The sequence below is a fragment of the Delphinapterus leucas genome, chromosome 16 (assembly GCF_059928025.1).
Source record: "Delphinapterus leucas isolate spDelLeu-1000000601 "Yukka" chromosome 16, BTC_Dleu_Yukka2, whole genome shotgun sequence".
Taxonomy (NCBI): Eukaryota; Metazoa; Chordata; class Mammalia; order Artiodactyla; family Monodontidae; genus Delphinapterus; species Delphinapterus leucas.
Genome location: NC_143144.1, coordinates 61,922,069 through 61,947,437, shown reverse-complemented (window position 1 = coordinate 61,947,437; position 25,369 = coordinate 61,922,069). Strand labels below are relative to the sequence as shown.

The 25,369-nt window shown below is 50.8% G+C and overlaps 2 protein-coding genes across 7 annotated transcripts in view; one reads left to right on the top strand and one right to left on the bottom strand.

Moving 5' to 3' along the window:
* Nucleotides 1-1,087: 1,087 nt before the first annotated feature.
* On the top strand, nt 1,088-7,655 carry CALHM2 (calcium homeostasis modulator family member 2). 5 transcript variants are annotated; one of them, XM_022568872.3, is made up of 3 exons: nt 1,088-1,322; nt 3,320-4,038; nt 7,189-7,655. In XM_022568872.3, exons 2-3 carry the CDS (start codon nt 3,484-3,486, stop codon nt 7,429-7,431), a joined length of 798 nt encoding a protein of 265 aa, XP_022424580.1. In that variant the 5' UTR covers nt 1,088-1,322; nt 3,320-3,483; the 3' UTR covers nt 7,432-7,655. The 5 variants fall into 5 exon arrangements, with proteins under 5 accessions (XP_022424580.1, XP_022424579.1, XP_022424575.1 ...); XM_022568871.3 differs by lacking the exon at nt 7,189-7,655 and adding an exon at nt 5,381-6,452 and having other exon boundaries at nt 1,094-1,322; nt 3,328-4,038; XM_022568867.3 differs by lacking the exon at nt 7,189-7,655 and adding an exon at nt 5,381-6,452 and having other exon boundaries at nt 1,094-1,322.
* Nucleotides 7,641-25,369, bottom strand: part of PDCD11 (programmed cell death 11) — a 42,060-nt gene continuing 24,331 nt past the window's right edge. The window contains exons 21-36 of one of the 2 annotated variants that reach the window (XM_022568864.2): nt 24,545-24,607; nt 19,796-19,904; nt 18,193-18,282; nt 17,899-18,001; nt 17,296-17,473; nt 14,650-14,706; nt 13,938-14,060; nt 13,253-13,375; nt 12,566-12,872; nt 12,252-12,368; nt 11,417-11,566; nt 10,959-11,209; nt 10,095-10,263; nt 9,382-9,535; nt 8,721-8,886; nt 7,641-7,984 (exon numbers count right to left, since the gene is read on the bottom strand). In XM_022568864.2, the coding sequence (XP_022424572.2) occupies nt 7,813-7,984; nt 8,721-8,886; nt 9,382-9,535; nt 10,095-10,263; nt 10,959-11,209; nt 11,417-11,566; nt 12,252-12,368; nt 12,566-12,872; nt 13,253-13,375; nt 13,938-14,060; nt 14,650-14,706; nt 17,296-17,473; nt 17,899-18,001; nt 18,193-18,282; nt 19,796-19,904; nt 24,545-24,607 (2,332 nt within the window). In that variant the 3' untranslated portion in view covers nt 7,641-7,812. The remainder of the gene's footprint in view (nt 7,985-8,720; nt 8,887-9,381; nt 9,536-10,094; nt 10,264-10,958; nt 11,210-11,416; nt 11,567-12,251; nt 12,369-12,565; nt 12,873-13,252; nt 13,376-13,937; nt 14,061-14,649; nt 14,707-17,295; nt 17,474-17,898; nt 18,002-18,192; nt 18,283-19,795; nt 19,905-24,544; nt 24,608-25,369) is intronic. The other variant, XM_022568865.3, reaches the window with a different exon arrangement.

Below are 25,369 nucleotides of genomic sequence, written 5' to 3'. Positions count from 1 at the left end.
GGGAAAAGCCAGCCCAGAGGTATTGGGAGGTACAAAATATGAAGGAAAGAGTAAAGCTTTGGGTCAGACAGACCTGGGTTCAAATACCAGGGCTGTAGGACCTGTAGTTACCCAATCCCTCTGACCCCCAGTTGTCTGTCTATAAGACGGATGTTACAAAGACCTGCTTTTTAGGGTTATAGTGAGATTAAAGGATGACTTTTGAGGAAGAATCGGGAACTTTGGCACATGGTAGGATGTGAAAAAATAAACACTGGTCCTTTTCTCTTCATTCCTGCATGTGAACAAGCCCAGCTCAGGGAGGCCAGCATGTCACTTAGCAGTTCCATGCTCCCAGAACCACAAGCAGTGCAGAGCAGACAGGGGTCTGGGGGAGGTTGGGGGGGTCTCTCCCTTGATCCTGGGGGCCATCTAGACTGTCCTTGGACAGGGCTCTCCCTTTCAGCATTCCTGACCCATGGCTTTTCAGCCTCAGCTTGCATACTCCCACAGACGGGGAGCTCATGACCACTTTCTGGGACATGCTGGGCGGCTCTGATTGTTACAAAGGGCTTCCTTGAGAAACCTGCCTCCTCGTAATTTCCACCTACCAGTCAGAGCTCTACCCACAGGGCCTTAGAAAATCCCTAGAGTCCAGAATTTTCTCATCAGTGCTCCTGAGATTTGAAGCAGCACCTGGGGAGCTAGCTGAAGTACAGACAGAAGAGCCAGCAGGGGGAGGGTTTGCTCAGAGAGGGGCAGGACGGCTCTGAGGGAGAAGGGCCAGAACCGGGGAGGGGTACCCCTGGCTTTGCGCACCCCGCTAGGAGGCAGCGTCAGTCTGGTGGCACCTCTCCCCTAACCCTGCTTGGGACTCGGTTCTGGCAGCTTCTGTCGGTAGGGGTCAAGCAGGGGGTGCTCCCGAAACCGGCCTGGAGGGCAGGCCGGGGCCAGATCTGGCTGAGGCCCCCTTCCTGGCCCGGAACTGGTCCCACTGGCGTGGAGCCTCAGAAGGCAGGCGAGCCGCCGCAGTCCCCTCCACTTCCTCTCCTCCCCCGCGCCGCCCTCCCCCCCCCCCCCCCCACTGCCTGGCGCCCGCCCGGAGGCTGTTTTTCCACTGGCTGGCGCGAAACATCCAACTCACGGGTTCTGCCTCTTTTCTGGAGTTAAAATTTTCTGAAGACACAAGCCCCAGGCCCTGCTGGTCTCTCCGGAGCAGAAGCAAAGCGGGAGGGAGCCCGCCTAGGGCGCGGGCTGGCCCATGCCCGGGAGCTCCAATGTCCTCGCCCCACTTGCCCAGCTCCGTGGAGGCCAAGGCCACCGGTGCCCGCAGCTGACCCCAGGTAAGGAAGGGGAACATGCAGGGCCACTCCGAGGCTGCCCAGAGGGATTGTCCCGGGGAGCCAGGCCCCTCGATGAGGACCCCAGTCCCCAGCCACCTGTTTCCTGTCCTGACTGTGGCTGGTGGAGGTCCCATCCCGGGCCTGGGGGCCAGGGGCAGTAGTCTCAGAAGATAGCCTGTTCCCTCCTCTGCTCACCACCCACCAGTGTTCAGGCATCTTGTGCCCACTTTGGGTGGTTTCTGAACCCAGGGGAGCAGATTAGGAGCCCTGAAGCCAAGAGGGGAGAAGGAAGAGGGAGAGGGGGCTGTCTTTAACCCGTTCATCCCCAGCAATATCACAAACTCTCTTTCCCGAGGAGTTAGGCGGAGCCCCTGGGCCCCCAGGCAGTGAGTTAGGGAAGTCAGGTCTCCTCCTCCTCCTGGAAACCAGCCCATCTGGCCTCCTCAGTGGCCACCCAGCTCTGTACCAGCCCGTCTGGCCGCCTTGGCAGTGATTAGGAGGGGTGGTGGTCTAGACAGGAGGCACAGAAGGAAATATGGGCAGGTCTCCCCACATTTGTTTGCTCCGTCCCTCCACTCCCCAGCTGCCTCTGGCCTGAGGACTTTTGTTTTTCACTCCCCGGATGGAGAGAAGAACATGGGCCACACCCCGGCCTGTGTGGGTGGAGCCTGGGAAGGGAGTTGGGGCAGAACACCGCAGGAGCCCCGCCGTGGCCACTTCCTGGCAGGCTGCCAGCGCATCTGCTGGCCAGAGAGAGAGGGTGGTGGGTATGGCCAAGCCTTAGCCTTCATCAAGGCTTCCTGTTGCTGGCCGGCTGGGCGGTCCCCAGGCCTAGGGACCTCGGTGGAACAGAGCTGCCGGATAAGGAAAGGGTAACGGGTGGGGAAGGGGAGGTCTGCCAAGGCTCTTGCGGATGGGCACAGAGCAGTGTCAGTAGGAAACCAGGAAAGTAGAGGGCTCCCTTAGCTTGACTCACCCTCGTCCACTTCCCAGGCCTCCTTAGGTCATGCTCAGAAGTCCTGCCCAGGCACCTCCATACTTGAATAGCTTTGGGCAGCGCACTTTATCCTCCTGAGGTCTTAGCCTCCTGATCTTTGCCAGAAGGACAATCATCCCCCATCTGCCTCACTTCTGGGAGGCACCCTCAGGACTGGACAGGGTGAGATGGAGGGTCTCATATACAGGACGACTATCAGGCACCGTTTATTCCCTTTCATTTTCCTCCAGCATTCCTGAGAGGAGAGCAAGGACCAGAATGACTTACCCTCTTTTCACAGATGAGGACACTGAGGTCCAGAGAAAGGTCATGAAGTATGTTGAGAGCCAGGATCTCCTAAACCAGTCCAAAGCCTGAGGTCTCCAAAATGAGAAGGTTCTTGTGAACTCCAGGGATGCTGCACCAGGCTCACCACTGACTGGAGGCCCCTTCCTCTACCCCACCCCCACCCCCCCATATCACAGGGTCAAGTCCAAGTCCCTTATCCACCAGAACACCTACTCTGGCTTTTATACCCATGGGCTAGACACCTTGAGGACACACCCTCCAAATAGTCCTAGGTCCCCCAGCACATTAGCAGTACCTGGAATCCCAAAGGGAAAGGCAGTCAACAGCCCACAGTCCCCAATGCCACAGGGCCAGTCCTAGTCCCCATATCAAAGGAAGCTTGTGGTGATGACAAGAACCTAAGTGTCTGAGGCAGATAGAGCTGAGCTTGAATCTCAGCTCTGCCATTCATATGTGAGCCCGATAAGCACTCACCCCAAGAAAGCCTCCACCTTCCCTACGTGCACTGGGATATCAGAGCTCAGTGCAGGATCTTGACGATGGGCAATGAGGGATGTAAAGCGCCTGACATAGTAAGAGCTCAGTGAACAGTGGCTATTCTCATTCCACCCAGGCCCTGGGGCTCCCCAAGTCTCCTTCCTTTCCCAGCCTGACTACGCAAGATCCCCTCGGTCCCTGTTTTTAGAGGCAAATACTGATCAGTCATCTACAGTCCCACAGGAAGCACCAGGCCAGCCACTGCAGGGGATCAAATGGCAAGACTGTGCCCTGCCTTCAGGGGCCCGTAGCCTGTGCGCTTTCCTAGTCCCACCAGGAGCCACCGTCCCAGTCTCCTGCCTCCACCCTTGCCATCGGTCCCCCAGCTGACCCGTCACCATGGCAGCCCTGATCGCAGAGAACTTCCGCTTCCTATCACTCTTCTTCAAGAGCAAGGATGTGATGATTTTCAACGGGCTGGTGGCACTGGGCACGGTGGGCAGCCAGGAGCTGTTCAGTGTGGTGGCGTTCCACTGCCCTTGCTCACCAGCCCGGAACTACCTGTACGGGCTGACAGCCATCGGTGTGCCCGCCCTGGTGCTCTTCCTCATTGGCGTCATCCTCAACAACCATACCTGGAACCTGGTTGCCGAGTGCCAGTACCGGAGGACCAAGAACTGCTCGGCTGCCCCCAACTTCCTCCTTCTAAGCTCCATTGTGGGCCGCGCAGCCGTGGCCCCCATCACCTGGTCTGTCATCTCTCTGCTGCGTGGTGAGGCCTACGTCTGTGCTCTCAGCGAATTTGTGGACCCCTCTTCGCTCACAGCTGGGGAAGACAGTTTCCCACTGGCCCAGGCCACAGAAATCCTGGCCACGTTCCCGTGTCGGGAGGGCCCTGCCCGCCTGTCAGGTTTCCGGGAGGAGGTCAGCCGCAGGCTCAAGTACGAGTCCCAGGTGAGCCTGTGCCAAGGGAAGCTCCTCTTCTTTCTCTCCTACGCGGTGGCTGGTGGGGAGGTGCCGGGATGACCCAGTATTAATGCTGGAGTCAGTCCTCAGGGGCTGAGATCTCCAGGAAGTCACTAGATTATCAGCGTTGGGCATCAGAGTTGGGTAACTATGGGTCAGCGCTTGGTGGGGCAAGGGTGAATGCCATCCCCAATAAGAGAGTTTTAAACATTAAAGGAATGTTCTTCTTGCTCAGACCAAGCCTTGATCCCAGTCACAGATTAAGCCCTTTGCTCCAGCCAGACTGTGCACGAACCCCTGCCATCTTATGAAATATTTGCTGTCGACCGTGAGCTGAAAGTGGAGTGTGGCTGGCTCAGGGGATGAGCATGTTCCTATCCCAGCAAAGGCCCCTGTCCAGCACTGCGTCAGCCTCAGGCATTGCTGACAGGAGGCGAATCCCTTGAGACTGGAAAGGCTGTCCCGTCGGGAGGCAGCAGCTGCCGTCCTGATCCTAGCCTCAGCCTGGGCTTAGTTCTGAAGGAGCTGAGTTGGTCAGGGCGAGAGGGCAAGGGCAGAGACCTGACCAGGAGCAGAAAAACAGCTGAAGTATCCACTTAAGAACAGCAGGGCATGAGGGCGAGATAGGAAAGAGCAAAGATTTTCTAAAGGGCTCCTCTTGGGTACAGAAGAAACACAAGTAGGAGCAGGGCTGGAGACAGCACCAAAGGAGATGGAACGTGGTAGACAGAGAGAAATAAAATGTATTTGATGATGCTCAAATGCCCACAGCTCTCTGTACAGGCTTAAATGGGGAAACAAAGATGACCTCGACGGTCCTAGCCCGCAACAGGCTCACAGCCAAGCGAGACAAGCACATGGGTAATTTCAAAGCAAGGCAGAGAATGATGATAAGAGGAACCAGGCCATGAGGACTCAGGGAAGGCAAAATTGCTCCCAGAAGGGATTTTTGAAGGCTTCCCGGAAGTGGTATCTGGGCTGAGCCTGGTAGATTGAGCTGGATTTTGGTGGGCTCAGATGATGTGGAGGGGGCCCTTGGGGCTGCAGGAATGGCAGCTGAAATTGCAGGAGGCTAAGTCTAAGTACAGAGACGGCGTGAGCTCAAGGGAGTGAGGGCAAAGAGGAGGAATTACAGTCAGAAGGGCCTGCCGCCCTTAGAGGAGCAGAATCTGCGGCCAGGTAAGTGACAGAACCAGCTCTCAGGGGGTCGTGACATCAGGTTCAGCCCAGCCCACACGCTCTGACCAGCTCCCGCTACTTCTTACTGGGGCGCTGGCGGTCCAGACAGCTCCTCCTTGCCTGCCCTCAACCCCGCCCCTTCTCTGGCCAGCTCTTCGGGTGGCTGCTCATCGGTGTGGTGGCCATCCTGGTGTTCCTGACCAAGTGCCTCAAGCACTACTGCTCACCACTCAGCTACCGCCAGGAGGCCTACTGGGCGCAGTACCGGGCCAACGAGGACCAGCTCTTCCAGCGCACGGCCGAGGTGCACTCGCGGGTGCTGGCTGCCAACAACGTGCGCCGCTTCTTCGGCTTCGTGGCACTCAACGAGGATGACGAGCAGCTGGTTGCCAAGTTCCCAGTGGAAGGCACACAGCCACGGCCGCAGTGGAACGCCATCACCGGCGTCTATTTGTACCGCGAGAACCAGGGCCTCCCACTCTACAGCCGCCTGCACAAGTGGGCCCAGGGTCTGGTGGGCAACGGCGCAGCCCAAGACAACACAGAGATGGTCCTGCTCGCCTCCTAAGGGTCCTGTTCCCACACTCTTTGCCAATGACACTACTTGGTCCCAAACAGAACCCCATGGCCTGTTCACATCAGCATCAGAGGGGAATTTTTTTGGGGGGGCGCAGTGGGGCGCTTGTGGGATCTTAGTTCCCCAACCAGGGACTGAACCTGCACCCTCGGCAGTGAACGCCCGGAGTCCCAACTACCTGACTGCTAGGGAATTCCCCAGAGGGGATTTTTTTTTTTTTTTTTTTTAACCATAGCTTTTGGGGGAAACGGGCCAGGAAAAAGGAACACAAAGTAAAACTGGGGAACAGATGTGAGAGCTAGTAGACAACGTGGTCAGCTCCGGCAGGAAGGCTCTCAGACCTGAAGAAATTCCTTCTCCTGTTGCCACCAGCCACATGGTCAACAGCTTTGGAGAAAAGACCCTTTCCCAGAACTGGTCCTTAATTAACTACGATGTGGATGAACTTTGACTGGTAGGACCCAGTCCCACGGGTCTGCGAAGCCCTGGACAGCAGAGCCAGGTGACAACAAAACTCACCAGCAGGCTCCTTGTGCGGAACACTGTGTAACTGTATATGGACACCTGGCCCGGTGCTGCTCACCTGGGAAGCAGCCCCCAATGTACGCCTCTAGCCTTATTTTCTATAAATTTTTGATATAAAGTTTTTCTTAGTATAAAGGACTAGCTTGGTGTCTGCACAATTGGATGGGCCATGCCACAGCAGGCTGGAGGTCATGGGGACAGGCCCAAATCCCATTCCTGGGGAGGGAAGAGGACAGAGACTCTGGGCAAGACTGAAATGGATGGAAGGGAAGGCTGGGGCACAGGGAGAGCCAGGTGTTCCCACACGCAGGAAGGCCCTGGGATTGACGACGTCTTAACTGGGTTCAGTTTTCTGATTTGATCCGGGAAACGGATGGAACCCGGCCTTTCTCAGAGGGAAGCTCGGCTAAAATTTCACGAGTCAGCAGATCCTGCCCTTGCACTCAGTAGGGCAGCCTAGCTCTCGTAACCTAGAGCTAGTGACCAAGAACCAGGCCAAGCCCTGCTCTGCCTCCCTCCCATGCCCGCCCCTGCCTGAGCCCCTCCACCACCTCTAAAATCTCTGATGCTCTCTCCCTTGTCCCTGTCCTGCTTTTTGGCATATGACTCAGTCACTTCCCATGGAAAAGCTCTCCAGCTCTTAGGACATTTAAAGCTCTGCCCAAGAAAACTTTAATGCCCTTAAGACCAAGCCAAAAATGAACTGGCTTCAACAACTAGCTGGGTGTGTGTTGGCCTCGAGGAACTCTAGAACATACAGGATTATTACTTATCAAGCAGAAGGAGAGACAGTCTTTCTGGGAACTTTACAGGGAGGTGGGGGTATAGCGGGCCCGTCATGTCCCCTTCTCCCTCAGGACTCAAGGACCAGCAAGTCAATCAAGGCCCTCCGCCCAGCAAGCTCTGCTCAGGGGAGCTACAGGGAGCCAGAGAAACTGTGCAGCTCTCCCAAAGCCCCACAGCATGTGGATCTACGTCCCAGCCTCACAGCCTCCACAAAGGGGCACGAGGTGCTAGCTGAGCTGAGGCTGAGGGAATGCCCAGAGACTCTGCGATCTAGGAGAGCAACGCGCTTCCCGGACCCTGCTGACCCCCACTAGCTGGACCAAGAGCCTGGCCAGGGCCAAAGTGGGATCCTGACCACAGAGTCCCTGGGGGTCGGCCCTCCATTCCTGCTCCCCGGGGACCTCCCATGAAGGAGAGACTTAGCTTTTCTGGGAGCCCAGGAGCCTACTGCCTGCAACCACTGAGCAGCCCCAGAAAAGGAAAAAGATGAAATAAATTGGTTCCTAAAACAAGCAAAAAGGAATTATGAGAAATCTTAAATCCTTTTTTATCTTGACAGGATTACCCCAGGGATGCTGCAGAAAAAGCAACACTTAAACAGAGTCCTCAGGCAACACAGTTTCTCAACTGCCCAGGCGCCTGAGGGTCGGCCCGGCTGGCCCACTGCCACCAGTGCCCTCGGAGCCAGCTGGCCACTAGTCCTCCCACATGGAGCTCTTAGCCTCCACGTATTCCAGGGCCTTCGCCTTTACAGCCTGCACGTCCTTCTCGGTGCCGTGTTGCTTCTCGTAGTCCAGGTAGCGCTTGAAGAAGAACTTCATTCGCTTGGGGGCCAGGCTCAGGTGAATGACCCGCTCGAAGATGTCCCTGGGAGGGAGAGCAGCCAGTGTCTGCCTCTTGGTCCCCGGCCACACGATTCCTAGCTAGCCTTCACCCACTTGCTCTAAGGCTCTGGAGCCAGGCCCTCTGTTATCCAGCACTACCACTTCTACCTTTATTTATATTCCCTTTATAAACTCCCATCATGTCTGTGGAGAGGGAGAACACCACCCTCACTTTCCAGAGGAACAGAGATGTTAAAGGACTTACTGGTCTGAAGTCACACAGTGAATCAGGACAAAGCTAATGGGATGGGGACAGGCAATGAGGTGTGGCTCTGTGAGGAAAGCTCTGCTTAAAACTCACTGATGGGCTTGGGTGAGGCATCAGTTCTTTCTGGACCGAAGTCCACCACGGGTCTCTAATCCTCCCTGCCTTGGGGGGATGCTGGCGGTTATCAGTGAGATCATGCCTGAGAACACTCTCTACCATGAGAGCCAGGCTCAGCATTAATTATGAGGAAAACCCAAGTCTCCTGATTCCCAGGCCTGGGGCTAGCCTACCTCCCACCCAAGGTTCCAGCCAGACCAGAGGCTAGCCGCTGAGGCAGAAAAGAAACTGGAAATGTGAATGTCATAGGACGTGTCACGTCAAAGCCGTTTTTCCAGACAGAGTAAGAGAACTGGGGTTCCGGGAGCTGCTGGGGGGCTAAAACGCCTCCAAGTGGCCAATGTTCCCATCCCCCCAACAGGCAATTAGGCCTCAGCCTGTCGTCCCCTCTCACCGGACTTCCTTCTGGCCGCCACGCTTGATGATCATGTCGATGTAGACCGACCAGACATCCGTGCGTTTTGGGTAGGTGCTCAGCGTGTTCTCGAAAATGGCTTTGGCGCGCTCCGCATCCCCCAGCTGGAACTCAAGCTGCGCAAACTTGGCAATCACGTCCACGTCTGCAGGGAGAGGACAACTCAGACACAGAAAGCAGACAGATGCCCTCATCAAAACACACTACCCTACAGGGACAGAGTCTGATGCCTGATTCCCTGCTCTTGGGTCCTAAGACCTAGGTGACGACAAGAGGGACAGTGGGGCGGGTTTAGGGCCAAATACACAGATGGGCACTGATCTATGACTCCCAACAGCAGACATCCTACTCTCCGGACCGAGAAGGGGGAATCAGGGGATGAGAGGTGGGCCGTGGGGCAGGCAGAGGCAAAAGAATTAGTGCTAATTCCTTTCTGTCCCTCTATCTTCGGAGTTTAGAATTTAAAATGCAACACGAGCTATGTTCATGAGCATACGATCAAGAGAGAGACAGCCATGTACACTCCACAAGGCTTTCCTAACACCAGCCCTTGGATGAGGAGACCCCCAGCCCTCTGCCCAGATGGGAGACAGCCTACTGCGCCCTGGAATTGGGCCGGTGGGTGGGAACAAGCACTCACGCTCTTTCCTAGGCAGGCACTCGAGGGCTCGCTGCATCACGCGGTGACTGGCCCCAGCCTGGCCCCTCCGCAGAAGAAAGGCGCCGTATTTGATCCAGACAGCTTTCTCCTGCCTGAAACGTTTCAGCATCCGGTTGTAAAGTTCACCAGCTTCCTGTGGGAAAGATGACATAAGCTGAGGAGCGTGATTAAGACAGGGGGCAACGGCAGAGACAGGCACCTACACTTGTGGGAAGCTAGACCTGGGCTCAGACTCCATCAGTATCCAGGCCCAATGTCAGGTACGCGGGGGGGAGAGGGCAGGCGTACAGGATGAGGAGAGCGCGTGATGGGGAGTCTCCCTCCTAAGCCTGTGCCGTGAGGAGGTCCTAAGACTAGAAGAGAGAACGTGAGCATGATGAGGGGGAGGAGGAGAGATGAAAAAGGGCTACTGGGGTCTGTCGCCTCCTGTCGGTGACACCCGTCGGCATCCCAAGGGATAGACCCCCGGCTCTGCTGTCCCTTCCCTTCCCTCATCCTGGCCCCACATTCCCAAAGCGGAGGCGGGGGAAATGACTTCTCCCACCTGGAAGATGAGCAAGCCTGGGGCAGGACTGGGTCCAGCTGCGGTTGTTCTCCCCCGAGACTTCCCTGCTGCCTCTGGGACTCCCAGGAGCTCGTTTCTAAGTGGCTGAGGTCCCCCTGGCAGCCGGTCACCTGGCCCAGACTCCTACCTGTAATTTCTCTGACTTGGTGTAGATGTCAGCCAGATGGAGAAAGACCTTGAGAGGCTCGTTGTACTGCACAGCCCGCTCGAAGACCTTGGTCAGTGACCCCTGGGAGCCGTACATGTTTTCTAGGTTCAGTAGGGCCACCCACACGTTCAGCTTCTCCTGCTCCTCTCTGGAGGGAGAGCAGTCAGCACGTGAGCTCCACCATCTTGGCCCAACGAGCCCCCCACTGCCATCGGGGGACTGGAACTACATCCTCCTCCCCAGGCTGCACCCACGTCCTCAGTTCCCACCCCCAAGTGCAGGCCCCGAGAGGCCCTGTCCCCACTGCAGCTCACACAGAAGCAGGAACCCCGACCCCATGGCTGTGGGGTCTGGGGCGCCCCAGGTTTCTGCCTCCACTCCTGGGAAGGAAACCTACCAAATCTCAAACCAGCCTGAGGTCTGGACTGGAAGGAATCTGTGGTCTGAATCTCCCCCCAAACTAAGAGAATGATGCAAAGGAGCGCCATCCCTCTTCACTAGCCTTTGGGAAACCCGCTCTACCCTCTGCCTGGAACATGGTCACCGACATCGTTTTCGCCCAGGTATGTGGAGAGCGTTTTCCCTCTTGTACTTCTGCTCCGAGTGGGGCACCTAACTGAGGGCCCATGCCTCGTGTAAATGTTACCCTTAGCTATCTCGGTGAAGAGCACTAATAAAATATAAATGAGCAGATCTATTTCACAGACGGCACATCTCTGAGAGAAAGCCTGTGAACCCACGGGCGCCCGGTGGCAGCCACCCAAACTGCCGCCAGCCTGCCGAGGAGACGCAGCGCCCCCTGGAGAAAGACAGGGCCCCAAGGCAGGAGGGCATAGCCGAGACCTGAAGGAGATGGTCTTGAGCGCCCTCTCGGCCACGGCCCGGGCCTTCTCGATCTCCGTGGCCTGCAGGTGGAAGGCCATGTACTGCAGCCACAGGATGGAGCTGTTGGGGGAGCTCAGCACGAGTCGGTCGAAGTCATCTGCCGACTCCGGCTGCCGCCCGGGATCCATCAGCGCCTCCTCGATGCGGGACAGCTCTTTCTCTGCCTTCTGCTTCTCCAGCTCCCTTTCCTTCCTGCTTTTCTTCTTCTGCTGTGGAAGGCAGAACACCAAGTGAGCAACCTGCTCCTCAGCCCCGGGGAAGTCTGTGGTGGAAGTCAGGAGCTGGCAGGGCAGCCCCCGAGCTCCCAGCCTGAGACGGCCCCACCCCTCGGAAGAGACACCCAGGGTAGGACAGAGCACGGGAGACGGGCGCCAAGGGTCCCTGCAGAAAGGACGAAGCCCTGGAAAATACAGCACCGTGGCCTGCTCTGGCTTCTCGTCCTCCTCGCTGTCGGAGCTCTCTTCGCGAGGTGGCAAGGCCGGGGTCAGACTGTCCAGCTCCACATCCCAAGCGAAGCCGGAAGACAGCTTCAGCCGGGGTGCTTCTGCCGGCCTGGTCTGCTTCTCCTGGAGGATCACAGGCGCATGTGAAAAAAGCACTGAGCCCAGGCTGCCCCTGTTCTGCAGCCCCTTTCCACCCGGAGGAGCAGGGATTCCCACGGTGCCCAGAGACCTTTTCTCTCCTCCCACCGCCAGGCTAGGCCCCGGTGCACTGGGGGCACTTTTAGGAGTGACATGAAAGCTTCCTTTGTAAATAAGTAGATTTAAGTAATATTTTTAAAAAGCTACACAGGCAAACACATATAAACGTGCAGGCACACAACAGCAGTAGAGCTAGGACAGAGGCATGACAGATGTTCCGAGGGTGGCAGGGATGCGACACCTGAAGTCTGGGAAGCCCTTCCACACCTGCCCTCAGTCCCAGTAGCGCTGTCCTCATTTCTCAGAGCAGGACACAGGCTCAGACGGACAAGCCTCCTTTCCTTTGCCCGTCCCCCCACCCCCACTAATTCAATTCCGCTCCAGCTAATAAACATCGACTAGAATGGACTTTCACAGCCCACTCCGCAGGTGAAGCAGCAGCCCTGTTCTCAGGAGCTGATGACCAACTGAGGAAACTAGGCGCCCCACCTCCTCACATTTTACAGAAAATGAAGACAGGAGGGTGGTGCTGAGGACAGCCCAGCCCTCAGGCAGGGGAGCAGGGACTCCCTCCTGGGGCGGCCCTTCCCCCACATCCAGCGCTGCTCACCTGGGGCCGCACACCCGTCTCCTCCACCTCCTCTTCTCCCTCCCGGTAGTACACTTCCACACCGCTGTCGTCCTCCTCGGATGGGGCAGCTCTCCTCTGCCTCTTGTTCCCGCTTTCCTGCCATGACAGGCGGGGACGACGCTGAGCCTGGCTTCTTCTCGCCCCAAGCGCCCTCCGCGGCCCCGGGCGGTACCCTCTCCCCAGCCAAACTCAGCCTCTCTCTGTCCGTGAGGCTGAGGCAAAGCGGCTGCCGGGCGGATTCTGGAAGGCTCTCCTTTTCCTGTGAAGGAGGCCATCCTCCCCGAGGGCCCTACCTGCTCACTGCCAGACTCCGGGCGCGGCCGCTTGCCCAGCTTCTTCGCCTGGGGCTTCCGGGGCTCCTTCTTCTCCTTGCTGGGCAGCTGTGCCCCCTCCCGCCCCTTCCCAATCCTCTTCTCTTTCTGTTTCTGATTCTTCCTCTCCTCCTTCTCTTCTTCTCCTTTGTGGTCTCTCTCCTCTGCCTCTGTTTCCCTCCCCTCTTGCTTCGGAAGTGGCAGTCCCAGGGAGGCAGAAAACACGTCTGGCTTTCCAGTGTCGTCGGCGGGGATTGACAGCTCTACCAGGTTCTCCCGGCGGTTCAGGCTATGACAGGGAGACCAGGCGAGCGGACCATGGGGACAGCATAAGGAGCACAATGGTCATAGCGAGGAGCCCACAGTTTCTGGGCCTGCCCCCACCTGCCTTGGAATCCGTGCAGTAATCTCAGGAATGATTTGCACAATTGCTTGGTAGAAAAATACAGAGGGCAGCTGTGTTATCCCTTCCTCCATCCCCAAAGACGGGTGCCTGTGCAGAGGAAAGTCTCCACAATTGCCTTTAGGAGCTGAGGTAGAAGGCTCCACACAAAGGGAGCTCATTCATCGTTACTTACCACTGCCTAAGCCATTATGTTTATAGTTCACCTCTCCATCTCCACCCAGCGTTCCCAGAGAAAGAGGTGAGAAAGAGAGAAGAGCACCTACCTTAGGACCTTGGCTGTGAGCAGCTTGCCTTCGGGGAGATACCTGTCATAAGGGGCATCCTTGGACAGGCTGTACTGGGAGACATGTGGGTATCGGGCCAAACCTGTAACTGAGGGGCCAAGGCTGACAGGAGAGAGAGACAAGGGTCCTGTGGTCAGAAACATAGCAACAGAGTCCCCAGCCAAGCCTAATGCCTCCTCTCTCCCAGAGACTCAAGTTGTGATGAGGATTTAGGACAGACATAAGGTTCCTGGCACTCAACAAAATAAAGAGGGCTTTGTAAACTGGAAAAATCATCAAGCGTAATGAAGACATAATTGAAAGATACTCTTTACCCCATATCAGAGCATCACAATGCACTCACAAGCTGCTAGAAAGACCAGAAGAAAATGAGGAAACATAATTACAGCAGGGAAAGCTGTAACATCTGGAGGTTCATGGAACATTTACAAATCATGACCATGGATATGCCATATTCTTTGTCAAAAACACCAAACAAGAGTAATTCAAAACTTTTTTGAAAGTATAAAAAGACTTGGAGTTTAAAACACTGGTGGGAACACAGACTCTCCTTCCTTCATGATCCCTCCAGAGATGGTGACTGGGGGCAGCAGCGGGCCAATCAAGACAGGCCCCGGGAGGACCCTCGGGGCTGCTCCACGTCCCCGGGCTCCGCCTCACTCACCCTAAGAGCACACCGGACGGCTGGACGGACTTCACGTAGCCCCTCAGGAGCTGCCCTTCCTCAATATCCTGGATGGAGTTAATCTCAGGATCTGTTATTTTGCTTTTCGTCTCCGGGTTCGTCCTAAAGGAATAAAAGGCTTACTACACATGTACCTCTGACCCCATTTCCAGACCCTCACCCCCAAATCTCCTGTGATAATCACACTTTGTAAGAACACGACTCTGGACCTGTCAGTAGGATATCACCATCAGAGCCCAGCCCTACCCTCTCCTGAACTCCTGTCAGCTGGGGACGGCTTTAATAGTAACAGGGAGAGGCTGAGCAAGCCAGAGGGAGGTTAAACCTCATACATTCATTTCGAACCATGACTTCAGGCCAATCCACTTCACGGCACACTTGTCCCTACTATGGAGCCCTGGGGGCTCCATCACCTCCCCTCACTAGGACCCCCATCTGGCAACTCTGAACACCACTATGGATGTTTGAACCTTTCTTTGGGAAACAACAGCCTGAGCAGACAGGTTCTTCTACAATCTGAATGTCCTCAGCTTTTCTGGATAAAAAACGGGGCCAGGCATAAAGGGGGTGAGCAGGGAAGCAAGCTGGGAGGCCCAAAGCTCTGTGTCAGAGCCACACAGCCTCTCCTCAATCCTCCGGGGCCGGGGGGGAGTTCTCCCCCAATTCTTCCCCCAACAACACAGACACTCACCTGGACGATCGCAGTGACAAAGTCAATACAGGGCCTGTAGCGGACAGCACATAACACCTGGAGTGAGAGCGAAAGAGAAGGAAACGCTGGAGCCAGCCAGCACCTCAGGAGACTGGAGAGGGCCTCGGCTTCCTCTCCACAAGGCTGAGCAACAGGCGAGAGCAAGGGCTCTGTTCATACTGCTCACAACCTGCTGAGGGACTCGGGACAAGTCCCCTCTCTAGGCCTCAGTTTACTAGTTCGTCAAGTAAAAATACCGCTACTTTCTCTCCTCACCCAAGAACCGTGCTGGGAGGAGGAAACAAGAGGATACATGCAAGCCCTATGGAAGGCGCACAGAGCCACGCGGTGAGTACTTAAGAGGTGAGACCAGCCCTGCATCGGGGGCTGGGAGGATCTGTTCTCGTGGAGAGGAAGACTCAGCACAGGAAACCATGACAGGGGGACGGCCTGGTACCACTGCCGACTCAGAGCAGCGGGTCAGAGGAGCCCATGAGGGAGGCCTGAGCAGGGGAAGCTTCTGGGAGGGAAACAGGGTTTACTCTTCGGGGGGGTTTCCAAACCCACCACGCAATGGTGGTGTCATTTATACTACCACGCAAGGTAGAGAATCTTATCAGTAGAAAGGATCTCAGCAACAATGTAGTCCAAATTCTCCCATGACAGGTGCGTGCCTTTTCTACCAGGGAATCACAGCCCTTAAAGCAGGAAAGGACCCGAAGGGATCATCTGTCTTTAGGCATTTAACCTATTATTCACATTGACAGACGAAGGAATTACAACTGAATGCTACTCATACATTTAACTACAATAATGTTATTTATTTATTATTTTTTTAAGATGTTGGCGGTAGGAGTTTATTAATTAATTTATTTATTTATGCTGTGTTGGGTCTTCGTTTCTGTGCGAGGGCTTTCTCTAGTTGTGGCAAGCGGGGGCCACTCTTCATGGCAGTGCGCAGGCCTCTCACTATCGCGGCCTCTCTTGTTGCGGAGCACAGGCTCCAGACCCGCAGACTCAGTAGTTGTGGCTCATGGGCCTAGCTGCTCCGCGGCATGCGGGATCCTCCCAGACCAGGGCTCGAACCCGTGTCCCCTGCATTAGCAGGCAGATTCTCAACCACTGCGCCACCAGGGAAGCCCAATAATGTTATTTTTAAAAAATATTTTGCTAAAAAAAAAAAAAAAATCACACCTGTATTTTGTAAGCCTAAATAAGCGAAGCAGAGATGATCTTGGACTTCCCTCTGACTCATTCTTTTTCTCCTCCTAGGCCCTGGGCATTTTGTGCTCTTTAGCCCTGACAAGTGGTTGAGAATTTACGCAGGTGCTGGTGCCTGGGACACTCGAGACGGGAGGACAATTACTACTTTCCAGTCTCTGCCTCCTGAAGGTGTCTGCTCCACTGTTGGATAACTGTGGTTGTCAGACAAGTCTGTATTGTACAAGGCTGAAATATGCCTCTCCATGCTAGTTTATTCAGGCTATAAAATGGTTTTAAAACTCTGAGGTAGGTTCATTTTTGTGCACCCAAAATAGTTCATAAAGCCCCCCCAACTGCGAAAGGTCACTGCTGTCCTCTTGCAGAGAACACACACAGATCAATTTTGCTTTAATTAAAAAGATGAATGGTTCAATAGTAAAATGAGGAAGCAACTTGGCCAAGCAAAGCACAGAACAAATGTAAACAGCCGATAAACATGAAAAATGACCAGTAAGAGAAATTCAAATTAAAATGCGAGACCAATTTCAGCCTATTCAATGGCAAAGATTAAAAATTAAGAATATCCGGGCTTCCCTGGTGGCGCAGTGGTTGAGAGCCCGCCTGCCGATGCAGGGGACACGGGTTCGTGCCCCGGTCCAGGAAGATCCCACATGCCGCGGAGCGGCTGGGCCCGTGAGCCATGGCCGCTGAGCCTGCGCGTCCGGAGCCTGTGCTCCGCAACGGGAGAGGCCACAACAGTGAGAGGCTCGCGTACCGCAAAAAAAAAAAAAAAAAAAAAAGAATATCCAGTGCTGACAGGGGTGTGAGGAATGAACAGTCATATTTATTGTTAATTGAGATAAAAATTAGCAAAGCCCTTTTGGAAGACACTTTGGCAAAATGTATAACATTGTTTGACCCATCAATTTTACTCCTAGGAATTTATTTCACAGTTATACTTTCACTAGTATCCAAACATATGTGCAAAGATATTCACTTCAACATTATTGTCCATCAACAGAATTGTTTAAATAAACTGTGATTTTTAAAAAAACACATCATGCAATACTAAAAAAAAAAAATGTTAAAAATAAGGTAAAAGAACAAGGCTGATTTCAATATACTAGCACAGGAAAGAAAAAGTGTATGACAAACTGCCATGAGAAAAAAGCAAGTTGCAGAATAGCACATAAAATGCAATTCTACTATTACGTACGGACAAATTATACCTATATATGTTAGAGTCTTGAAAGATAGAGATCAAAGTATCTAATGGCAAAAAGTGGTGGAGAAAGAGAGGAGCAACAGCAATTTTCATTTTCCATTTTATATACTATTTTTTTCTGGTACAAAATCACACATCTATAATTAAAAGGAAAACAAAAACAAAAAAACCCCACCAATCCCACAGAGAGCTGATAAGAGGAAGAGAACTCAGCCTACCTGACAATCTTCTGTGGGGTAAAGTTTTCCAGGGGCGTCTCTGAGTAGGAGTCACTCACGTGAAATATACTGACTCTTCCGATCTTCCCGAAGGGGAACGAGACGGTCAGTCCCTCCTTGGGAAGCACCTTCACCACGCGGCCCATGGCCACTTCCCCTTTCTTGAGCTTGTGAGGACCTGGGAGGAGAATGAACCAGATTCAGGGAAGAGGAAATGAGCCAAGAAAGAAGCCGAGACACTGGCCAACCAGAGTCCAGGGGAGGTGGAGGCGTCCAGACTCGGGCTGTCTAGGCTGAGTGGACCTGAATGATCACACAGACCCAGATCATCATGCCATGTGGTCAAGAATGCCAGGGCCATGTGGTAGACAAGCCTTTCTGAGAGACCAAGGAAAAACAACTGTGTAGGTAAAGGTGACTCAGACACAGGCCACAGAGCAAAGCCCCGAGAGAAAAACTGTTCCAAGGACATAGCCACCACACTAGGCTTTCTAAGGACTCTGAAACCCACGGCATCCTTCAACCTGGGCAATGACTGAAGACCTCTTCCCGACCCCTTCCACCCCCTCCCTTCCCTGACCAGGTCCCATTTCATCACCACACCTATGAGTGAAAGACACAAGAAGGCCTTGGAGGAATCTGGGCCAACCACGGTGGCCTTCAGGGCCTGGCCAATCCGGAACTTCTTATCTGGATGTTTCAGAACCTGGAAGGGCAAGAAAATTCTTCTGATGTTTGAGGAAAGGCCTGTCATTTATCCAAAACAACAGCATTTAAGTCTGCACAGTAAGTATCTCCCACAGTACAGTTCCCTGTACCCACTGTGAGCACACACCAGACACTAAGTTGAACTCAGGGAGCTGGGGTTTCCTATCCAGGGATCTCAGGCACACTGACCTTGAAGCTAAGAGAAGTGAGCAGTAAGGGAATTCTCCCCCGGATGTCTGGAGCGATGTCCACCTCAAGCCATTTCTTAACCACGTTGTACTGGGGGAAAAAAAAAACAGGAGAAATGGAATGGGCAGATACAAGCGTCTCTTCTCTTCCCGTCACCAAAACAGACTCTCCTAAAATCACAGGGCTCAAAAGGCCCAAAGCCTACATTTTCCCAAGGAACAGGAACGCACCCCTACGTCCCAATGCCCCGTCCAACCTCCACTTCTCGCAGGCTTCACTCAGAGTCTAGCTCAGAGCCTTTGCCAGCCCAGCAGAACACGCATCTCTCCTGGTGCCTCAGCTGATTAGGAGGCAAAAAAGGCCTCAGGGATATCCTCAAGCAGTAGGACCAATCCCACTGACCTCTGTCGCCTCCCCCAAACTCAGTCGTGCCCAGTGAACGTTAACCATCTTCAGGGACTAACATCTTATTTCTAAATCAATTTAGATCTTGCTATTGACACAGTGCTCTGCCCTAAATACACACCCCAATTTTCAGGTCAACTCAAAACATTTATCAAGCAGCCACTATGTATACGGCATGAGAGTGATAAGTAAAAGCCAGGCCCTGCCTTCAAAGAGATTACAGTCTGCAAAGAGTAAGTCAAATGAGTATGCAGGAGCAAGCAACAAGTAAGAGCATAGTATGTTACGGGACCCTGTAGGAGAACTAGTAAGAAGGGAGGGTTATCTGTGCTGCACCTTGAAGGGTTGTAGGCAATAAGAATAGACAGTACTCCCAGTGTAGAAATAAAGACAAGAAGGGAAAAAAATAGAGGAGGTTTTCAGCATGACTGGCATACCAGATTCATAAAGTCTGATTATGAAGAGCTTAAACACCACTCTAAGGCATCTTGGGTTTATGAATGTCTACAGACAATAGGTAACTAAAAGGATCAAGCTCCACAGACATACTCAGATACATGCTCATGGAGGAAGAATCTGGCAGCAATGAAGAGGAATTATCCCTCAGGGTCAAGCCCAGACCAGCCTTCTCTCTGATGTATTCCAACTGGTATAGTTCTCACTGATCCCTTCCCTTTACTCAACTCCTGTTCCTCTTGGGGTTAGAACACATAACCTGGCACCCAATTATATACTGTTTTGCACTGTTCCCGAACTTTACAAAAGGCAAGAATCTAAAATCCAACATTTTATTTTATTTTAAATAAAACATTTTTATTTTTATTTAAAATATTTGTGTGTGTGTCTTCTGATAAAACTTTATTTGTGGACACTGAAATTTGAATTTTACATTATTTAAAATAAAATAAAGAACTGGATTTAAAATCTTGCTCTATGATATATTTTTCGTTCCATTTTGTACAATTAATCTATAAATATGTAGAACTGTGGGTTGCTTGCTAGCTGTTTTGTAAGCCATAAATTTAGCTCCTTGATTAGACCAGAAGTTTTCTAGGAGCAGAGGCCTTCTACTGTCTTCTACAAACCAGCATGGCAGCAAACACAGAAGCAAAGTCTAATGCAAATGGTCATTGTCAGTTTCTCCCCGTTTTCTTCTGTAAGAGGGACAGCATCGCATTGCAGGGCATGCACTACTCACCTTCTTCAAGAAGCAAGTCACAGTCTGACCAGCCTGGTACTGTTTAATCTTCTCCAAGGGGCTAACAGAATGAGTGTTGAGCGCGGTGTGGCCATCCTTCTCCAGCTCACTGGTTGCAGAAAGGCAATGCAAAGAGTAAACCAACCTCTGGATAAGCTTCTAGCTTGAAACCATCTCCCTCGAGTGGCCATGGATTGATTTTACAGGACTCCGCTAACTCATACACACCCACCATGCACCACCCCCCCGCCATTTCTCTCCTTAAAGGGGAATGAATGTTCACAATACCTGCGTGAAAATTAATCCCTTCCAATTCACTCACCTAAAGCAGGGAGCCAACAATAATCTTTATAAGTATAGGAAACAAAACTATTTTACTTCTTTCAATGCTTTAGCTACTGCTTTACTGTTTGCAGAACTGCTTTCACAAATAATCTCTCACTGAACGTGACAACACTCTCATGTGTGAATCAAGTAGGACAGATACTTTTTTTTTTTTTTTTTTTTTTTTTGCGGTACGCGGGCCTCTCACTGTGTGGCCTCTCCCGTTGCGGAGCACAGGCTCCGGACGTGCAGGCTCAGCGGCCATGGCTCACGGGCCCAGCCGCTCCGCGGCATGTGGGATCTTCCCAGACCGGGGCACAAACCCGTGTCCCCTGCCTCGGCAGGCGGACTCTCAACCACTGTGCCACCAGGGAAGCCCAGGACAGATATTATTAAACTCATTTTATGCTACAGACCCAGGAGTTGAAGTCAGAGTTCCTGATTCAAAAATCCAGTGCTCTGTGCCCTATGCTACCTTGGCATTATCACTTTCTTGATTCTCTTTTTCTTCTCAGAAAAGCAACAAGGAGATGCGGTCTGAAAGTTATCAGTCCACAAATCACTTCAAAGGAAGCACAGAATTCCCACCATTCCAACCAGCCCAGCTTACCAATTCAAATTTCTAAAACAAAACAGAACTCACCAGTAAAATGGTACAAGTAATACTGGTAAAACTGTAACGTGTAATAGCAAGTACTGGTGAATATAGGAACACAGGAAACTCATACACTAGTAAAGCTGAAACACACCCAGCAATTGCACCCTAGAGAAATCCCTGCACAGGCGCACAGTGGAACGAGTTCAAGGATGTTCACTGTGGCATTGTGGAAACAACCGTAAGCGTCTTCCATCAGCTTGAAAATATATACAGTTTGGCACAGGCACAGGATGGGTTACTGTTTCAGCTCTAGGCCCCGAAATGGAGAGATCGCAAAAACAAAATTTTGAGTGAAGAAAACAAGCTGTAGAACATTAAGCACAGCATACTATTTATGTAAAATTTGAAAACCATACAAAATAATTTTTTGCAGATATATATATATAAAACGAAAGTATAAAAGCAAGAGATGGACATATGTCAAATAATGGAGAATTCATCCTCTGGGGGTGAAGGGAGAAGCCTGGGAAGGGAACATCTGTAAAATGTTATTTCTTAAAACACACACAGAACATCCATGTGCCTGGCACTCTAACAGATAACTAACAGATAATTTACATTCATTATCTATAATGCCTTTATACATATATATATGTACAGTTAGGATAAAAAAATGTATTCACTCAATAGCTGATACGGGAATGCCTCTGTTATGAGCTGAATTGTCTCGCCCAGCCCCCCAAATTCTTATGTTGAAGCACCAACTTCCAATACCTCAGAATGTGACTGTGTTTGGAGACAGGGAATTTAAAGAGGCAATTAAGTTAAAATGAGGTGGTTAGGGTGGGCCTTAATCCAACATGACTGGTGTCCTTATAAGAAATTAAGCTACAACTCAGTAATAAAAAAACAACCTGACTGAAAAACAGAACTGCAACAGACATTTCTCCAAAGAAGATAATACAAACATCCAAGAAGCATAGGAAAAGGTGCTCAACATCACTAATAGTCAGGGAAATATAAATCAAAACCACAGTGAGATATTAACCTCACATCTGTAAGGATGGTCATTATCAAACAGAAAATAACAAGCACTGGCAAGGATATGGGAAAAGGGAATCCTTCCCTACACACTGTTGGTAGGACTGTAAAATGGTGCAGCCACTATGGAGAACAGTATGGAAGTTCCTCAAAAAACTACCATATGATACAGCACTCCTACTTCTGAGTATGTATCTAAAAGAATTAAAAACAAGATCTCAAAGAGATATCTGTATATCCATGTTCATTGCAGCACTATTCATAATAGCCAAGGTGTGGAAACAACCTAAATGTCCATTGATGGATGAATGGATAAAGACAACATATATACACACAATGGAATATTACTCAGCTTAAAAAAGAAGGAAATCTTGCTGTATGTTACCACACGGATGAACCTTGAGGATGTTGTGCTGAGTGAAATAAGCCTGTCACAGAAGGACTGTGCAGGACTCCACTCATATGAGGTATGTGAAGTAATCAAACTCTAAGAAACAGAAAGTAGAATGATGGTTGCGAGAGGCTGGGGAGTCAGGGGGAAATGAATGGCTATAGAGTTTCAGTCATGCAAGATGAAAAAGTTTAGAGATCTGTTATATAAAAATATGCATATAGTTAACAATACCATAATGTATACCTAAAAAGTGTTAAGAGGGCAAATTTATGTTATATTTTTACCACAATAAAAAAATGTGAAAAAAGAGGAGATTAGGACATAGATAAATACAAAGAGAAGACCATATGAAGACACTGGAGAAGATAGCTACCTGCAAGCTAAGGAGACAGGCCTCAGAAGAACAAACCCTGCTGATACCTTCATCTCAGAATGAAAGCCTCCATAATTGTGAGAAAATAGATGTCTGTTTAAGTTAAAAAAAAAATTAAAAATAAAACACACACAACAAGTATGTGTTATCTTTTTTCTTTTCCCAAAATGATTTTAAACTGACTCTCTTTAAAAAAAAAAAAAAAAAAAAAGGTGGGCATAACTACATTAATGGCAAGAGAAAACTCAGTGACTAGCAGGAGTTCCAGAGATACATGTAATGACTTCTGAACTGCTCTGCTCTCTTAACTTCCCCCCCCTCCAAACGGGTAAATGAGCAGGTACCGTTTTATCTAGCTTGAGTGTCCCTCACCAACCCTGAACTCAACTCGAAGACACACGACATTCTCTTTGTGTACAAGAGCTCCATATACAAGTGGGAATGAAAATATGACGGCATTTCGTAAGTAAGTCAACACCGTCAATTAAATAAATGTTTTTTCTCCTGACTTCAAAACATGTATTTTAAAACATAAAGCATTTGAGAAATATAGCAACAATAGCATTATGTTTATACTATAAGTTTCTCAGGGGCCTTGATTAACATAAAATAATTAACAATACAACATAGGTGCATGGAGGAGGTGGAAGATGCGCTAGAGTTTTTTACCTGTCCATCTGTCTATCTGTCGTTATAACTCTCCATCCTCCATCTCCTCTATGGAATGAACACATTTCCTGGCTTGGCCCGCACTGCCACTACCAAGGACCACCGCTATGGCTCACACCAGTCTCCATATGCAGGAGGGTGGACCAGAACAGCAGTGATAGTTCATGAGAGGCTCCAGACTCTGAGGGTCAAGAACCATTCAGGATGTTAGTAAGTCTTCCCACAATGCTCACTGACTCACCCCTTGCAGTATTCATTAATTTAACTACCTACCCTTAGCCTGGATAAACTACTTGACCTTAACCCTTAATTAAACAAGACGTCCAGCCTCAGAGGTGAAGACACCACAGACTAAAACAACGAATATGAGGAGGTCTCTGTTTTCACGACAAAGGGACACAATCAAATCTACAAAAGTAAGGAAACCACAGATTAAGCAAACAGGAACGTGTGCATCCACCAAATCTCATCATTCTGGAACTAAAGGGCTTACTTTCACATCCTTCAAAGTAAGCGTTGTTAGCATCTGGTACTTCAAGGTTCCAGGAATATTTCCCTACCTCAGACACAAGCCTTCTCAGAACTATTCCACTTCTACTCTGATCCCTTCAGGATGCTGACCAAACCTTATGCTCGGAAAGCTGCTTAAGAGGTCTTTCCATGACATCCTAGGCACATAAGACTTAAACCTGGATGGATATGGGCCTGACCCTGCAGAGGTTCTGGCAAAGTCACGTGTATCTAGCTTCAGTCACTGATGGCCTATCAGTTCCTAGAGGCTGGGTTTTTTCAATGGGGGAAGCAGAAGCAGACAGGCCCATAGATCAACATGCTTGAGATCCTCTGAAAGAATGACCCCAGACAAACTGGATCCACCACTTCACGGAACTACTAGTTCTACCAGTCCACCTAGAATCCCTCGTGGAACATCCCTCTGCAGAATCCACCAGAACATGACCTCAAGTCTCAGTCACCAAGCAGTGGTCTATTATCAAAGAACAGGCTACGTGGTGTTCTTGGCTACGTGGTATTTATTTAGGGAATTACTGAGTTCTAGAAAATTAGGTTGAGAGCAAAAATGTTTCTTTTTGTTACATGCCAACAAACAGAACTGCAATCAGCCTTTAAATTGATACTTAAACCCTGAATACAGCTTTCACGTTAATTCTCATATAATCCCTCTAACCAGCTGTATGAGAACCAGACAAATATCCCTCCTGGAGAAAAAAAGACAACCTGGACAGAGAGAGGCAAAATAAGTCACAACCCTGGCCTGAATCAAGCCTAGAACTCAGGCTCCTGACTCCAAGCCCAGTGCTCCTTCCATGAGACCACCGGAGTTCCCCTTACCTTGGCCGAACACTCAGCTCCGGGATGGTTCGAATAAATCTGGGATGACTTATTGGGAGAAACCTGGAGAAACAAATAATGTCAAATCATTTCTCTTATTCTCTGTAACACCATAATCGGGAGACCAGAATTTCTAACTGCCCACCACACCGAGCTTAAAAAACCGCCCACTCCACTGCCACACCGCCCAGTGGTAATACCAGGCCTGAGGGCTTCCATTCTCATCGTTTGAGTAAATGTTAAGGAACTGGCTCATCTGATCTTTTAGGGTTGTCATATTAAACCCTGAAAAGAATTTTCCAACTCTTTCATTCTAAAAATAAGGAAATTGAGGTCTAGAGAGAACAAATGACTTACTGAAGATCCCACAGCTACTGAAATTAATACACAAATCATTGGCTAGACTTTGAATTCTCTTTTTGGTTTTCTTATCGCAAGGACTTCTGCTGCAATAACATACTGTAACTAGATTGAAAGTAAACGAGTATAATTAAGGTATGCTGTGGAGGATGGATTATAGTAACTGCTGACATATACGGAGCAATAACTATGTGTCAGACGACCCACCAGGCACACTCAGTGCTAGGTGTTCTCTCTTCCAATCTTTGCAATGGCCCTGCAAGGTAGTCACTACCATTACTCTCACTTTACAAATGAGGAAAAATAAAACTCAGAGGGCTGAGTAACTACTTAACTCCTGGTCGCATAATTTTAAGTGGCAAATCTGGAATTCGCCCCAGATCTGACTCTAAATCAACGCTCTTAACCACTACATTATACACCATTAAAAAATAAAGACATACAAAAGGATTATTTGGTGAATAT

Coding starts and splice junctions, on each gene's coding strand:
- CALHM2 (XM_022568871.3), top strand. CDS start 3,484: ATGGCAGCCCTGATCGCAGAGAACTTCCGCTTCCTATCACTCTTCTTC. Junction 4,039..5,380: donor GGCTCAAGTACGAGTCCCAG/GTGAGCCTGTGC, acceptor TTCTCTGGCCAG/CTCTTCGGGTGGCTGCTCAT.